The sequence below is a fragment of the Polypterus senegalus genome, chromosome 11 (assembly GCF_016835505.1).
Source record: "Polypterus senegalus isolate Bchr_013 chromosome 11, ASM1683550v1, whole genome shotgun sequence".
Lineage (NCBI taxonomy): Eukaryota > Metazoa > Chordata > Cladistia > Polypteriformes > Polypteridae > Polypterus > Polypterus senegalus.
Window position 1 is genome coordinate 15,598,744 of NC_053164.1, and position 17,755 is coordinate 15,616,498.

At 40.9% G+C, this 17,755-nt stretch overlaps 1 protein-coding gene across 1 annotated transcript in view; it reads left to right on the top strand.

Moving 5' to 3' along the window:
- Positions 1 to 3,563: 3,563 nt before the first annotated feature.
- Positions 3,564 to 17,755, top strand: part of LOC120539718 (radial spoke head protein 4 homolog A-like) — a 41,153-nt gene continuing 26,961 nt past the window's right edge. The window contains exons 1-2 of the mRNA XM_039770101.1: positions 3,564 to 3,661; positions 13,946 to 14,162. Of these exons, the coding sequence (XP_039626035.1) occupies positions 3,564 to 3,661; positions 13,946 to 14,162 (315 nt within the window). The remainder of the gene's footprint in view (positions 3,662 to 13,945; positions 14,163 to 17,755) is intronic.

Below are 17,755 nucleotides of genomic sequence, written 5' to 3' on the forward strand. Positions count from 1 at the left end.
CAACATGCAAGACAGGAACATTTGTCAGAAGTAAATATTTGTTGTTGATTTGATATGTTAAACAATTGCTTTGTGTTCTTTTTTAAAAAATGTTAGTTTTTGGAAAAATATTCAGCCCTGGGAGATAAGAAACAAAAAAAAAAAATTTGCCCTAAAAGAGTTAAATGCCACGGGCTACCTGAGCATTGTTTCTGACCATGTCCATCCCTTCATGACCACCATGTACCAATCCTCTGATGGCTACTTCCAGCAGGATAATGCACCATGTCACAAAGCTTGAATCATTTCAAATTGGTTTCTTGAACATGACAATGAGTTCACTGTACTAAAATGGCCCCCACAGTCACCAGATCTCAACCCAATAGAGCATCTTTGGGATGTGGTGGAACGGGAGCTTCGTGCCCTGGATGTGCATCCCACAAATCTCCATCAACTGCAAGATGCTATCCTATCAATATGGGCCAACATTTATAAAGAATGCTTTCAGCACCTTGTTGAATCAATGCCATGTAGAATTAAGGCAGTTCTGAAGGCGAAGGGGGGCCAAACACCGTATTAGTATGGTGTCCCTAATAATCCTTTAGGTGAGTGTATACGGCCATAGCCTGCAGCTCAGTCGCCGCGTGAAGCGGAGTTGCGTCCCGCATCATCACGCCTCCCACATAATTGAGTGCCTGCCCATATAAGTCCATCAGCAGCAATCCAATAGACACCCTGCCGCTAAATATTCGCGGGTGAAGGACTGTGCTTATGCAAACGAATATGAGATGGTCAGGGATAGACTAGTGTTTGGCACAAACTCAGCAAAAGTGCGAGTGAAACTTTTAAGTGCCGGGTCTTAGCTAACATTAAATAAAGCCGTGGACATTGCACGAGCACAGGTGAGAACCTTCGATGCATGTACTCCGAGCGGCTCACGTGAACTGACTGTGAACGCAGTATGCAGACAACAAGGAAGAGCTCCAAAGAGCGCTGAACAAAAAACGCATTGCACAATTGAGAAGGCAGCAAAAGAATATGAAGCGTCTGATACATACAAGCATATTCATAAGTGCAGCTACTGTGGAAACAAAGCACACGGTGGAAAAAGTCAATGTCCAGCTAAAGGAAGACAGTGTAAAAAATGTGGTAAATTGAACCACTTCGCTAAAGTTTGCAGGACTGGGAAAGGTAAACCCGTGCATGCAGTGTGTGATGTCTCAGATAAAGAGGAAGACGAGCTGTTTATTGACGCAGTAGGAAAGGAACAACCCTCTGAAGCTGAACAAGCCTTTGTAGACATATCAATAGGAAAGGACGGTGTAAAGATTAACTTTAAATTACGTTGATAGACACGCTGCTGCTAAATATTCACAGGCAAATCCACAACTTAATACCGGGAATGCCTGTTAAACATCTGTTATACTACATGTTTCTTTATGTCACTATATCTGGACAATACTGTTATGAGTTTTATTCACATGTGCATGTTAACTGTGGCACACAGAGGCTCAGCAGTTAGAATTGCTAGCCAAGCATTGGATTAGATAGCCTAAGACAACTGGAGGCTTGTACAGTCAGCTTAAACACAGGTTAGGGTATTTCTGTCCTCTATCAGCACAAATCTCCTTTCCTTATTGGGAGAATGAGAATCGGCATATACTGTAAGCACTATGATATGTCTGTATTTTGGGGAAGAGGAATTCAGCCCTTGTTTGGAGACAGCGAAAACCAGCAAATGAAGCAAGACATTATAAAAGGTCTGGACAGTGGCCAGACCCTTTGAGGCTGCGTCGACACAAAGAGTTGTCGAAAAACCTCCCAGCGTGGGGACGGAGAAAATGGCTGACTGTGTTGATCCAGATTCCCACCTGGATAAAAGTCTGTCCATATGCCTCCGGTCTGTAACCGCGTAAAACGTCAGTAAATGTAAGCTAAAAGATATTTTGTCTCATGTGATTCTTGTACCGCCGTAATCACTATGGGAGGGATATCGCCTTTTCTGGTATATTATGATATTGTTTAATTATTTAATAAGCCACAATATTAAAAGAACACATTTCCAAGAGAGCTAATGCCTCTGCAGGAAACAACAGCTTAGATTCACGAGTACCGATTTGGGTAGTGAACACTTCGATGAATGAAACCTGTTATCTTTACAACGATTGACAACGAAGATGAGATGGTCAGGGATATTACGTTATTTCTAAAATGTTTCATTTTCTTTTTCATAACTTCTTTAACACACTACTTCTCCACTGCGAGAAGAGTATTTTGCTAGTATATTTATAAAGTAAAGATCCTAATGAAAAACTTACAATAGTATCAAAAATTATTGCAAAATCTGTTTTCTAGCTTTCTTTGACGCAAAATTTGCAATGACCTCACTAAAATCAACATATTTAGCTAAATCCTTTTCGATACACAGAATTGCTAGATGATTAAGTCGTTTTTTGACTTCTTGTACTTCTTTGCCATGTTTTTAATGAATTTGCCAATCTGCTAAACGATCTTTCTGCTGAAGAAACCGTAACTAATATCAACTAATCAATTAATATCATTATTTTCGACCAGTGGAGAGGTCTACGTTTTATTTGGATTCGTAAAATGTCAAAGCGAGAAAGTTGTAGGAAAATGTATGTAGAAATTTTTTCATCCAAAACTTTTTTTGATATTGTTTTTAGTTTTCAAAAGTTGACACTCAGCGCTGTAGGATCAGCTCTTTCTTTCTGTTCATAGATTTTGTTTGTGCATAATATCTACTCATCCCGTGCCGGGCCCCCTGTGATCCCAGGCCCCCTGGCTAGAGCCCTGTCAGCCCCCCCTTGTGGGGCCCATGGCTACCAGTAGTGACACTGACCGTAGCCAAATGCAAAACTAGTGGAATAAACTAATGAGGAGGGAAACATGTCAGTGGCCTCCCTTCAGCTGTTACACCATTTGTGTTTTGGGGGTCATCTCATTGTTGCCCCTCTAGTGCACCTCTTGTTAATTTCATGAACACCAAAGCAGCTGAAACTGATGAACAAACCCCTCTGCTACTTCACTGAACTGATCAACAGCCCAGACGTTTCACTGACTTGATGCTCTACTTGGATTAAAAAGTGTTCCTTTAATTTTTTGAGCAGTATAGTTTAGCAGCAGTTTCTAAGCAAAGGAATGTTTACATCTGAAACAAACACAGATTCTATCACATTTGAGAAGTTATCTGTCAGGTTTTAGTGAAACATTGACTGTCCCGCCATTATTTTTGAATAGCAAGGCTTCATTTTGGGGTTACCAAGGGTGGAGATTGCTGAAAAATGCCTTCAGGGCGTCAGGTTCAATAGCACCATCCATCAAATTTTGCACACAGCACTTCAGGCCCCCTGTATTCTTCAGTTTGCATCAATATGATAAACCACGATGACACACAAATCTCAAAACTAGTCTCAACCAGTCCTAGGGGGGGGCTGTTCAGAATAAAGCGGAAAAGGTATGGCTGGGAGTTTCCTGGTGCTTTTATCTTCTGACTCTTTCTAATGTTCTCACGGTGATTTTGTTTCTTCCTCTTGCAGTAGAAGACTGGTATTGTCGGATCGAGGATGACAGAAACACAGGGCACAAACAATGAGACGGAGCTGGCGGTGCAGAACGTCAAGGCGTACCTGCTGAAACACAGCACCAAATCGAGCATTAGCCTGTGAGTACAACACGAGTAAAGTGGACACCTCTGTCATAGCGCAATGCCTGTTTTTACTTAAGAAGTTGTTTAGGAATGTTATAATGAACTTGGTGTGACAGATGACTGGTGTGCTGAAGGGGACACAAAGATGGACTAGAGCAGGAGGGGCTCTAAATCAGAAGAAATCACTCTGGTGAGCAGAGTGCTCCCCCTGAATCCAGAGTGGTAGTAGAAGGCATCACAACCTGATGATGAGCCCGGTAAGGGACAGGGGCTCCCATTGTCATTTTATGAGAAAGGCCAGGGCGTCATTGCTATTCCTCAAAGCCCTTCAGCGGGCAGCAGTTGAACCCATCAACGGACAGGTACAATATGCCAGTGGTTCTCAAACTTTCATATTTCGTAACCAATACCTGGAATAATTCTGCGTCCCCTGCATAATATAAGATAAGTGAGAATAACCCACGATACAACTAACAAAGGTGTGATACTCGTGCGGTGTCACGGTATCCTATCATTTTTACTTCCATAAGATTTGCATGTGTTCGGCTAACTTTGATGAAATATTTGCAATTTATTTTTTTTAAAGTGCTTTAATAACTGTTAAAATGCCTTGTGTGGTTTTTGGTAGTAATTCTAATCCCAAAAACAAAGAATAAATTATTTTTTATGTAAAGAAACAATTAAATCTGTTTTAATTTTTAAAAATCTCGTAAACGAGGACACCGATGAAGTCAATCTGCGCGAACGTATTTTCATCCGACAAATATTATATCGCTGTTAGTTGTATCATAAAAATAACCCAATACGCAATAAATTATTTAACTCAATTTGGCAATATTGGCTACGCTGCTGTGGTGCAGTCGTGCCACATTATCACCTGATCTACAGTACTGTTACCCGAATGTTTGCGACAGATACCGATACGGTTTGAACTTTCTGGACCGAAAATCCGCGACTATAAAAGCAGCAGCAGCGGCGCCGCTCGTCATAGAAACAAACTTCAAATAGAAAAGGAGCTCAGAGTGTCCATCTGGAATATCAAACCAAACCTGGACAGGCTGTGTACGTTAAAGCAGGCACATATTAGTCATTAGATCGATACCTTAGAAATGTTTTATTTTAATTGTAGTTATAATGCATTCGTTGTGATTATATGCCTGCAAATTTAAATTTAAAACAAAAATTTTAAAAATTAATTTTGATGTCTTGTTCATTTATTCCACGCCCACCCCCAGAGGGATGCGCCCCACAGTTTGAGAACCACTGCAATATGCGATACTGAGCAAGAAGAGGGCCTCAGCAGTGGAGTGCTGCCCTGAGTGAGTGTCTGGGGGTCTCCGAACTTGACCGAATAATTTACTCTCAGGTTGCCCTTCATCTTATTCTCTCAGGCAGCACTCACAATCAGATGAGTTGGAGCAATGACTCGCTCGCTGATGCGAAGAACATGCGGTCTATCATTCACTTGATCATAGTACAAGTCCCTGCGGCTCAGCCAACAGTATTTTAAAGAGGTTCTTCTGACAGAAGACCATATGTGGCTGTGTACCCGATGAATCTGATTGGCATCTGTTAAATCTGGAGGTTGTATTTCTAACAAATGCACTCCAGAGGTGAGTTGTGTAAGCAGTGATCACTGTGGTTGGGTCTTGTTAGACTTTCTGTAGCTTTCTTCTACCTGGAATGTAACAGGTCTTCAGTGCAGGGCAAATGGTGGCTAATGAAACACTTCACGTGATTTGTGCTTGGAGGGTCTTGGGACGGTGCCACACTATACAGCACCCTCTATAATTTTTGGGACAAAGGCACATTTTTCCATGATTTTCCCCCCTCTGCTCCACAGTTTCAAAATTACAAATCAAACAACTCAGGCGTGAATAAAAGTGCACAGTGCAGACTTTCGTTTAAGGGGTTTTGCAGACATTTTGGTTTGTAGAAATGATGACACTTTTATAAATGTTAAAGCTCCTCCCCAAATTTCGGAGCATCATAATGTTTTTGTCACAGCCATGGCAGGTCTATTACAGCCGTCATATTTAGGACATGACTGCTTGATGTCTGCAATTCCATAGACCTCACCAGGTGCTGAGGATATTCCTTCATTAATCAACTGCACTCGTCCCATCTGGAGATTCCGAGGGCACTCTGAGGAAACTCTCAGGCAGGAAGTTTGCTCTCACATTCTCCAAAATGACCTCCCTCTGAAAAGTCTGTCTGAGACTAAAAAGATGATCGGCAACTCCCTCCTTTGGGACCAGAAGGTTCAGATTCATTCTGTCCAGCCAAGCACTGTGCCAATAGGCTCAGAAGACTGAAGAGCAGTTCTTACATCAAGTAGGGAACTTCAGCATCTAAACAGAGTCATGCTTTTCTCTCTATTATAAAAAAAAATCCTGGAGAGAAACACCAGGGCGGCGAGACGTGATCTTCACGTTAAGATCATGGAAGACACTTAAAAGAAACCACGAGATGAAAGAGAACGGTTAACGGTTGTAGATAATCTTTGTGATATTGTAAGTTGATGTTTTCATCTTTCGCACCATCACCGCCAACTGTTTCGGCATCGTCTATTGATACGCAATCAACCAATTTGCCGTGTTACCAATCGTCAATTTTCACGTTCAATCATTTGAATTCATCTTTTCTCAGTGCTAGGATTGCCCGTGTACTCATTTTTTTCTGTTGATAACCCTTCGTGATGAAATTCTTCAGTAAGTTTTGGACATAATACGTCTTCTTTAATTGGGTTCTTAAAATGAGGAAAACGTTAAAATGTATAAGAGCTGAGAGAGCAAGAACTGTGTCTGTCAAAAGCATTCACACGAATGAGAGGTGAGAGTACTGTGGTCTTGTTTGAAAATAGTTGCTAGGATGGCGTGAATTTTAAAAATCTCATGGCAATATTCTCTTCTCGTGGCACTTGAAAAAATCTTTTCCAAAAAGTCTCGGCTCATCTCCTGAAAAGTCTCATTACTTTTTTATATAATAGAGAGATGTAAATTATTAATTTGTCTATTATATCTCTCTATTATAAAAAAAAAAATCCTGGAAAGAAACAGTAGGGTGACGAGACGTGATCTTCACGTTAAGATCACGGAAAACCTGCGAGACTAGAGAGATTGGTCTCGCGGGGACCTTAAACATGACACTTTGTGCCAAGACATTGACTTAGGACTGCCTCGCGATGACGTGGAACATGAGATTCTTGCAAGACACGCCTTTCTTACAATCAAATAAGAGCACGGGCAGAAACACACTCAGTCGTGTTTGGACTTTGAGCACACGTAGATACAGGGCTCTCTTATAAAGCGTATAAGGACAATACGTTATAAATGAAACGTAGACGACTAAGTGAAAAAGAAAATAACGCGGAAAAAAGAGACTCAAAAGGGTTGGAGAGAAAAAAAAGAAAAAGAATAATCAAGGTGCAAATTCAGAAAATATGGAAAGTAATTATCAGCCTGGAACAAGTGGAATTGAAAAAAAAAGTACGTCCAATCGGGCTCAGAATTAAAAGACAAAGAGTAAAAGACAAAGTAGAACTTCATAAAGACGTTCACAAACGTTGGCGCTATACACATACAGAGCAGGTTAGAGATTAGGAAAGCAGTGGAATTCGAAAGGCGCAAAAAAAAAAAATGGCACGATACACGTGTGGAGAAAGTTAAAGAATATGAAAGTAGGAAAATTAGAAAGTATAAAAAAGGAAAGTAAAAATCACAGTAGTGCAAACAAACAAAAATTATTACTCGAAAAAGGGAAAATAATCACCACGGACCAGGCGTCATTGAAACAAAAGCAAGACAAAACGAGGTCAGAAATAAAAGACAAAGAGTTGAAAACAAAGTAAAACGTCATAAAGAGGTTAAAAAACAAGGGAGACAAACACATGCAGAGCAGGTTAGAGAAAATGAAAACTGGAATTCAAAAGACGAAAAAAAACGTAGGCACAAAACACATGCAGAGCAAGATACAGAATATGGAAGCAGAAAAAAACGACCATGTCAAAAAAAGAAAGTAAAGATCACATTAGTGTAAAGAAAGAGAAATTATTACTTGGAGAAATAACGAAAAGGTGAATAGAGATCGAATATATGGACAGAGGTGATATGTCAGAAGTATGGAAATATTGTAAGGCTTTGAAGTTTAAGTCAAGAGAATTTCAAGAACGGAGTTTACCTCACATGCATTTATTGGTTACTTTGCAAAAAAAAATGATTAACTGCTGATGATGAAGATTGTTTTGTCTGTGCTGAAATTCCAAACAGAGAAACCGATCCTGAATTACGCTACAAAGTCATTAAACACACGTCTCACTGACCTCATTAAAAAGATTCAGCACGTTGGGACTCGAAAGATTCCAAATATTGTTTTTACAGAAGTTCTGAAATAAAAGTGAAACTAATGAAATAGCAACAATTCAAAGAAAAAAAAATCTTAAAAGTGTGTATCCGGAAAAAAAATACACAGGGGTTGGCGAGCGGAGTGAGCAGGAGGTGAAGCCCCCTAGTCTCTTTAATAATGATAATACCTCTTTACATGTATATAGCACTTTTCTCACTACTCAAAGTGAGTGGGGAGACATTTAGAAGAACACCAGATTGCTTGAAACATCTACAAAAGAAGATGTTTCAACTATTATGGCATTGGTTGCTTGCGGACTGTTGAGGGCACGATGTGCTCACCACAACACATTGAACTTCTCTGCAGAAAAGTTCTTTCAGAACTGAAAAAGTTATGTCTCAATGTTTTTCAACAAGATCTGGCCTCGAGTCACTCACTGAAACAAGTGAAGAAATGTTTTCAATGAGAATCAAATGAACATTCTGGAGGGGCCTGGAAACCTTCCTGATCTGAACCGAATTGAAAATTTGTGGTCTATTTGTAAGCAAAGACTTTGTGGAATGGACTGCACAGCAAAGGAGAAGACGATTCAGGCCCTAATTCAAGTTTGGTACAGATACCCCCAGAATCCACCAAGACCGTTCAGAATTGATGGATTCTGTGCCAAATCGCATGGTGACGCTTCTCAAGAGTCGAGGAGGTCATATCATATACTGACGTGAGTATATAAATATTTCTCATAATAAAAAAAATGGAGCAAAACTGATTTTTGCTGTTTTCAGAGTTTGTTTCAACTAATTTACACAAGGGTGTAGTTATTAATGGGTCAAAACACAGTAATTCATTAAAATTATACAAATAATTATATTAATAAGGCAGGCTTTGGAAAGGAACTGATTTATTGCACAACTGGAATATGAATGGTACACAATGGGCGAGAAGATCGGAGCTTGCCGTGATTGTGTGTGCGTATCGGGCTCTACACCAGGGATTAAGCCACTGAAGCCTTCCACTTCTCGACACCGCTGTCTGTTTGTAAACCAGTCTTGTGTTTTTATCATTTAGGGCAGTTGTGCCTTTTCTATGTTATTAGTTCAAACCCCATTTAGCTGCAGGCTGGTAATATCATTTCTTTATAATAAAAATAATCTGCTGATAATATCGTTCAATCAGTTCCGTCTTATATGTGCTTACAGCAACGTTTCCAGCCATTGTATCAATTCTGTCTTTCACCGTGTTGTTAGACAGTGGTACAGTCTTGAATTTGCTAGCGACCTGAGGTCCACACATTATTTCTGCCATTTTAATGCAAGCTGGTTTAATTAGTGTCTCTGCTATGTTATGTGGCTTTTTGGTTTGTGTAATAAGGAGAGAGCACTCAAACGATGCAATAGTTGTTTGCTTTTGGTCACTTCCAGTCCTGGCAAAACTTTCCCTAATATTCTGGGGCCTGTTAGTTATCACAGTTTCATTTTTTCAGAGAAAAAACTCCCTGGGTTTACCCACCGTGTCCGGGTGTTTGGTAGTCTGGTGTCGCTTCAGTTCTCAGGGTTTCATACTTTCATTCGCCAGTTTCTCACCGCAAATGACACACTTAATTATGACTTTGTCCATTGACTCAATGAAACCAAACTCGAAATAATTGTCCTGATAAAGTCCTTTTTACCTTTCTGAGACAATCAATACTCTCTTCTCCCTGACGCTTGGCCATTTTTCAAAAAGTCCTTTAACTGTTTTACTGGTTAGATTAGCTTGCATGCTGACTTCGCTCCGTGGATACTAATAGTATTATGCAAAGAGCGTCCTTGTCATTGCAGATATCGCCATGATTATTTCTCTATTATAAAAAAAAAATCTTGTGGAGGCAGACTAGGGAGACGAGACGTGATCTTCTCAGAAGATAATTTGAAGTCCTGCGAGAGACACTTTAACTTGCTCCCAGCTCTTAAAACAATGACAAGCGACAAGCAAAACACGCAGCTCGCAGCAGATGATCCGACCGCTTCTCCTTGTGTGCGTTCAGCCACCCTAACCCCACCAACCCCTCACAACGCAAGCAGCGGAGACACAAACTGGCAAAAAGGACAGCGGCTGTACAGGCTTTAAAATGATTGACAGGCAGCTACTATTTTGCAAAGGTGTTTCTGTTTCCACCATTTAAAACAGATCTTGAAATATCATTGAAAAACTATACAATTATCATTGCAATTGCCCAGACCAGGGAAACATTTGTTAAATAGTTGTAGTTACATACCCTGATGTTTTTATTACATTTTGAAAGTGCAGATACATCGTAACTATGTAAGTACACTTGTTTTTGGATCAGTGATAAATTGTTACATTGTAATTATATTAATTGGAATGGAATAACAATGACAACTGAGTAATTAACTATAGCGTTACTTTGTATTACACAGTAAGTATGGAGTAATATCTTGTAGTTGCACTGTACTTATACAGCTAATTACATAGTAGTAAGGCCTTGTTCACACGGGCGTTAAAATCGAGCGTTTTTGCGTCAGAAGGCGTCCGGTGGCGGATCAGCGCCGAGTGTTTTCTACGTAGGAGTCAATGAGAGTGTTCACACGGGCTTTGGTGACGTGCGTTTGTCCGGCTGCGCGTTCATACGGCATCAAAAAAACGTTGCGTGTAGCTTTTTCTTGGCGTTCAAAACCCAACGAACGCAAGAAAACCTCTTCTAGTTCGTTTTCTGCGCGTTTATTTTACGCTTTGGAGGAGCGGGGAGGAGCGGGGGGGTGGGGGGTTTATTTCAGTGCATAACACCGGTGTAAGCGCACACTCGACTACTGTTTCCTTACCCCAAAGTGACAAGTAGTCTCTCTTCGGGGCTAACACCAAGTCGCAAATTGGTTGATCGGCGTGCAATGTGGCATTGCACCAGCTGCAGCAGACAATCAAAAGTGGAAACCGACATCCGACAGTAATTAAAAAACTTGCGCGGAAATTTTTGCATTTCTTCATAAAGCACAAAAAAACTTCCTTTAACCCAGTGCTTCTCAATTATTTTCTGTCATGCCCCTCCTAGGAAGAAGAAAACATCTCGCCCCAGCGACTATAAATAGTATCATTTGTCTATAAAATTGTTATAAGTACACCTCTGCATAACACTGTATCCTTATTAACGTATAAGAGAATAAAAAAAGAAAGAAATATGGACCAATTTACAACAAAGAATAGCTTTATTAAATGTAACAGAAAAGATTTAAAGTGCATTCTAAATTCAAAAAAAATGTAAAAGAAAAATAAAAAAGCATGTTCCCTGAGGTCAAACGCGCCCCCCTTGACGGAGCCACTATTTGAGAAACACTGCTTTAACCCGACGTTGTGCAGTCAGAGGATGAACCCAGTAGCGGCAGCGATTTTTTCTCTCCCTACGTCGCCGTATTACGAGTATTTTTAAAACAAAAAGATTAATATCTAACATAGCAAAATGGTCCATATTGATAGGAGGCACCTCAAATAAAACGACAAGGGCTTTCATATCCAGTTCTCGACACTGCCTCCACAGGTTAACACACAAACTATAATTTGGGCTGCAGGCTGGCGTTAGACAGAGACAAACGAACGCCGGTGTAGAAGTCAATCGATCGCCACCACAAAATGCAACATAAACGTCTAGGACGTTCAGAGCAAGTTCGTTTATCCAAAATCTTAACGCCCGTGTGAACAAGGCCTTACAGTGTAATTACGGACACAATGTAAAGTGTTACCAAAATCTCTCTGGAATGTGACCCAAGTGAGTGGATAGTCCGACAATGTCTATTCTAGACTCAGCACAGATGTGTTGTCGGTGTGTTTAGAATCGAGACTTGGTTCAAAAGGGACATGCCATACTTGAGCTAAAAACGTTTTAGAACTGCCAATTCCGAAATAAACTTGGCCCATGCCATTACTGCACTGCAGACAAGCAGACTGAGCTTATTCAGGACTCGGCCCAGACGTGACATGCCATAGCCAGCCTTTTCTAATCTGGATTTGCTCCAGATGTGGACTTGCAAATGTGCACTGAGCTGGATTGTTGCTGACAGTGCTGACAGAAGAAGAATTAGGCCAAAGTTAGTGTGCTAACTGTGTTAAGTATGAAGTGTTCAATATGACTTACACTCAGTTAAATTATAATTATATGCCAATAATCACTGGTGTCCCATTCAGGGTTGGTTCTCCCCCTACTCTTTGCTACCCTAAACAGGTTAGGTGATTTTAACAATACACTGGTGGATGGACAAAAAGTGGATATACAGTGGGATGCAAAAGTTTGGGCAACCTTGTTATTTTCCTGTATAAATCGTTGGTTGTTATGATAAAAAATGTCAGTTAAACATATCATATAGGAGACACACACAGTGATATTTGAGAAGTGAAATGAAGTTTATTGGATTTACAGAAAGTGTGCAATAATTGTTTAAACAAAATCAGGCAGGTGCATAAATTTGGGCACCACAAAAAAGAAATGAAATCAATATTTAGTAGATCCGCCTTTTGCAAAAATTACAGCCTCTAAACGCTTCCTGTAGGTTCCAATGAGAGTCTGGATTGTGGTTGAAGGTATTTTGGACCATTCCTCTTTACAAAACATCTCTAGTTCATTCAGGTTTGATGGCTTCCGAGCATGGACAGCTCTCTTTAACTCACACCACAGATTTTCAATTATATTCAGGTCTGGGGACTGAGATGGCCATTCCAGAACGTTGTACTTGTTCCTCTGCATGAATGCCTTAGTGGATTTTGAGCAGTGTTTCGGTTGTTGTCTTGTTGAAAGATCCAGCCCGGCAGCTTCAGCTTTGTCACTGATTCCTGGACATTGGTCTCCAGAATCTGCTGATACTGAGTGGAATCCATGCGTCCCTCAACTTTGACAAGATTCCCAGTCCCTGCACTGGCCACACAGCCCCACAGCATGATGGAACCACCACCATATTTTACTGTAGGTAGCAGGTGTTTTTCTTGGAATGCTGTGTTCTTTTTCCTCCATGCATAACGCCCTTGTTATGCCCAAATAACTCAATTTTAGTTTCATCAGTCCACAGCACCTTATTCCAAAATGAAGCTGGCTTGTCCAAATGTGCTTGAGCAGACCTCAAGTGGCTCTGTTTGTGCTTCCTCTGCATCACTCTCGCATACAGCATCTCCTTGTGTAAAGTGCGCCGAATGGTTGAACGATGCACAGTGACTCCATCTGCTGCAAGATGATGTTGTAGGTCTTTGGTGCTGGTCTGTGGGTTGACTCTGACTGTTCTCACCATTCGCCGCTTCTGTCTATCTGAAATCTTTCTTGGTCTGCCACTTCGAGCCTTAACTTGAACTGAGCCTGTGGTCTTCCATTTCCTCAATATGTTCCTAACTGTGGAAACAGACAGCTTAAATCTCTGGGACAGCTTTCTGTATCCTTCCCCTAAACCATGATGGTGAACAATCTTTGTCTTCAGGTCATTTGAGAGTTGTTTTGTGACCCCCATGTTGCTACTCTTCAGAGAAAATTAAAGGAGGAGGGAAACTTACAATTGACCCCCTTAAATACTCTTTCTCATTATAGAATTCACCTGTGTGTAGGTCAGGGGTCACTGAGCTTACCAAGCCAATTTGAGTTCCAATAATTAGTTCTAAAAGTTTTGGAATCAATAAAATGACAACGGTGCCCAAATTTATGCACCTGCCTGATTTTGTTTGAACAATTATTGCACACTTTCTGTAAATCCAATAAACTTCATTTCACTTCTCAAATATCACTGTGTGTGTCTCCTATATGATATATTTAACTGACATTTTTTATCGTAACAACCAACGATTTATACAGGAAAATAATGACTATTAACAAGGTTGCCCAAACTTTTGCATCCCACAGTAAATGAAAAGAAAAGGAGATTCATTTTGTAAACATGACTAACTAATCCTCTCAGAGTTAACCATCTTCTTGGTTTAATTATTCCTGTACAGATACGACCACCTGTCTCAGGTTCTGTCCAGGATTTTGGATGAGCGACCAGACAATGCCGTGGATGTGTTTGAAGATATCAGTAAAGAAGTGAAACAGGAGCGATTTTCTAAAAAACTGGACACGCTACACGAGGAGAGTGACGTTTTGGCTACCTTAGAGATCGCCGAGGTCCAGAAATCTTTGTTAATGAAGAATCCAGAAACAGAGCAGGAGGATGTAAGGGGCTATCCATATTTACAGCCTTCAGTAGATACAAAAATAGGTTATAAACATAAAGTGATAAGAGTATTTTCTAAAGTTAATATGGGAGTCTCTCACTCGAGTTCCAGAAATTACAGAGGGGACTGAGTAGTTGTTATACTTATGTTTAAATGAATTTCTTCTGTTTATTTTTAATCCTATTGTTTATGTTATTTATATTATTTGCATAATGATGTACTTTCTTTTAATTTAGTTTCTTGACCAAAAGAGGTGGGGTTAAGGGTGGAAGTGATGTCACAGTTTCTTGTGCCAATGATCTTTTGTCCTGATGAGTGGAAAGGGAAAAGCATGAGGACAACAGCACCAACCCCTGGCCTGGAGTGAAATTACAGTTATTAAAGGGGCTCTTAAAGTGCTCCTCTAAACACACGTGTGTGACACTGTGCTGTTTCTGACCCATTTTGCTGATTCTTAGACGTTGATTTTTTTTTTGATACTTTGATCCTTGTGTATTTCCTGGTATTCTTTTCTGGTCACCTCCATTACATTTTGCAGTTTATCCCTCTGATAAACTATACATTTGCATTCCATCTGATGGATTGACACCAATCCAGTGTGAGTTCCTGCTTTGTGCCCAAGTCTTAGGCTATCTACCCACCTAATTAAGGACTAAATGCGTTCAGGAAAGGGAAGTTGGTACTTTTTCCGCAGTGCGGCATGGTGGGATTGTGGTTAGTGCTGCCGCCTCACAACTCCACAAGACTGCATTTTCATTTCAGCCTGGTCACCATCTATATGAACGTTGGTGGCTTAGCTAACGATAAGATAGCTGTTGCCATCTAACAATAGGCTTTCAGCTTGAAGTATGATGGACCAAATTGTGATCCAGTTGTACAACAGGTTTACAATTAAAGGCATTTTTAACTCTTAAAAAGAGCAGGCCCTTCAAGAGACCTTCAAGTGGAACATACAGATGGAAGTTTGTCGTTGTTCCTTACAAATTCCTATGGTTGAAGTCAGCATATTTTACAACTGTAGGATCAGAATGATTCATCATAAGAGTGTTAGTAATAGAGTCGATTATTTGTGTTTTTTAATCTATTTTTTTTTAAATTGAATGAATGTGAGAGTGCCTGGCTAAGGACTGGCACCTACCTACAGTTCCTGCCACTCAATATACGCTTTAATAATTCATTAATTGTGCATTAAACTAGTTTTGATAAAGTTTGGCACTCAAATAAATAATCCATCCATTATCCAAACCGCTATATCCTAACTACAGGGTCACGGGGGTCTGCTGGAGCCAATCCCAGCCAACACAGGGCGCAAGGCAGGAAACAAACCCTGGGCAGGGCACACACACACACACACGCACACCAAGCACACACTAGGGACAATTTAGAATTGCCAATACACCTAACCTGCATGTCTTTGGACTGTGGGAGGAAACCCATACAGACACGGGGAGAACATGCAAACTCCACACAGGGAAGACCCAGGAAGCGATCCCGGGTCTCCTAACTGCGAGGCAACAGCGCTACCCACTGCACCACCGTGCTGCCCTAAAATACATAAGTTTAAAGTAAAATAAATAATTGTTTTTTAATTCATACCTATTTTACATGACCAACCACATCCCCAAATCAGAAAAACTTGCAACAGTATGGAAAATGCAAATTAAAAAAAATCGTGAGTGGTCTCCCCTCGACTTTCTCGTAAACTCAGATATGGGGATGGATATTTGAAGAATAAACCACAAGGCAATGATTATATTTTAATATTATGTACATTAAAGAACCATCAACAACAAATCAAATCAAGTGAATAATATACTGAACAATTATTACAAAAGTAAAGTTGAATAAATCGGACTTTGCATCTGCATGAATAAAAAGTACCACTTCCGGTCCGCGGAAATAACCCAAAAGTTGAAAGAAATCGACATTTTGTACCTAACACTTGTATACAAAATTTGGTTGTCCGAAGTGAAAGTGTACTCAAGGTATCGTGTTTACATACACGGACATAATTCCAAAAATGGTATTTTTGGACTCGAGTTCTAAAATGTTGAGATTCATCAAAATCTCGAGGTCGAATTTTTGGACGATTGCAATACTTTCCCTATACTTTGCATTCAAGAAAGTAAAAAAAAAAAATAAAAGATGCAGTGATTCTTAAATGTACTTTGTCTTTTATTTCATTGCAGACAGTATGAACCCCTAAGATATGTCATGTTTTGTCTGGCCATCTTCTTTTCATTTGTTCATATCCATCCATTCCTGCAACACATTCCAAATAAAGTTGGGACAGTAAAGCATTCAGCATTTTGTAATGTCACCACAACAAGTGGCTTCAAAGATATTTTGGCATTGAGGATACCAAGCGATGAAGTGTTTCCGGTGTTATTTTGTCCCATTCTTCCTGCAAGCACATCTTAAGTTGTGTGACAGTATGGGGTGTAATAAAGGCGCTATATTGCGCCAGACCCGGCACAGACTTGACAAATGAAAAGACTTTTATTTTTCTTCAGCTGGAAGGCACGTCTTCCCCGTAATCCCTCCAGCCACAACACAGTCCCAAGCCCAAACAAACCACAACAGCACTATCCTCTCTTCCACCACCACTCCTCCACAAGCTTAGTCCTCCTTACACCCAACTCTGGCTGCTGACAGGTGGTCACTGGCTCCCTTTTATTAGGCACCCAGAATTGCTCCAGAGCTGCACTTCCGGGTAAGGTGAAACCAGTGCCCAAAAGTGGCCAGCCACTCCTGTTGCAGCACCCCCGGCAGTGCCTGCAGAACCCCACAGAGCTGCACAGAACTCCAACCCCCATGAAGCCCTGGGGGAGTCCGAGGCACCGCTGCAACCCAGGGGTGCTGCCATCTGGCGTCCAGGGGAAGATACTGGGCTTCTCACCCTTGTCCCTCTGGCAGTTCCTGGCCAGGCATCTGCCCCAGCCATCTGTCACAGGGGTCATCGCTGTCATATTTTTTGTTTCTAAATTCTTCACACATTGCCTATGGGTGACAGGTGAGGACTGCAGGAAGGCCAGTCCAATACCCGTACCCTCCTCTTCCACGGTCATGCCTTTGTAACGTGTGCAGAATGTGGTTTTGCCTTGTCTTGTTGAAGAATGTATGGACATCCCTGGAAAAGATGTCATCTTGAAAGCAGCACTTGTTGCTCTGAAATCTCAATGTACTCCTCTGCATTAATGCTGCCATCACAGATTTGCCAAGGGCATTGAAAGAACCCCATACCATAACAGCCCCTGGCTTTTGGACTTACAGCTGACAACAGTCTGGATGGTCCTTCCGTCTTTGGTCCGGAGCACACAGTGTCCATCTGACCACAATTCACGTTGCCACTGTGTGTTGGTCCATTCCAGGTGCCCCCGAGCCCAGAGAAGTTGATGCCGCTACTTCACGTGGTTAACATAAAGATTCTTTTTTGCACAGTAAGGTTTAAAGTGGCATTTGTGAATATAACATGGGCCTTGCCCATGTGGTTAGATCAGCTATTGATGAGCGACGTTTCTTGATGCAGTGCCTACCGTCTGAGGGATCGGAGATTATGGTTGTTCAGCTTAGGCTTGCCCCCTTGCCCTT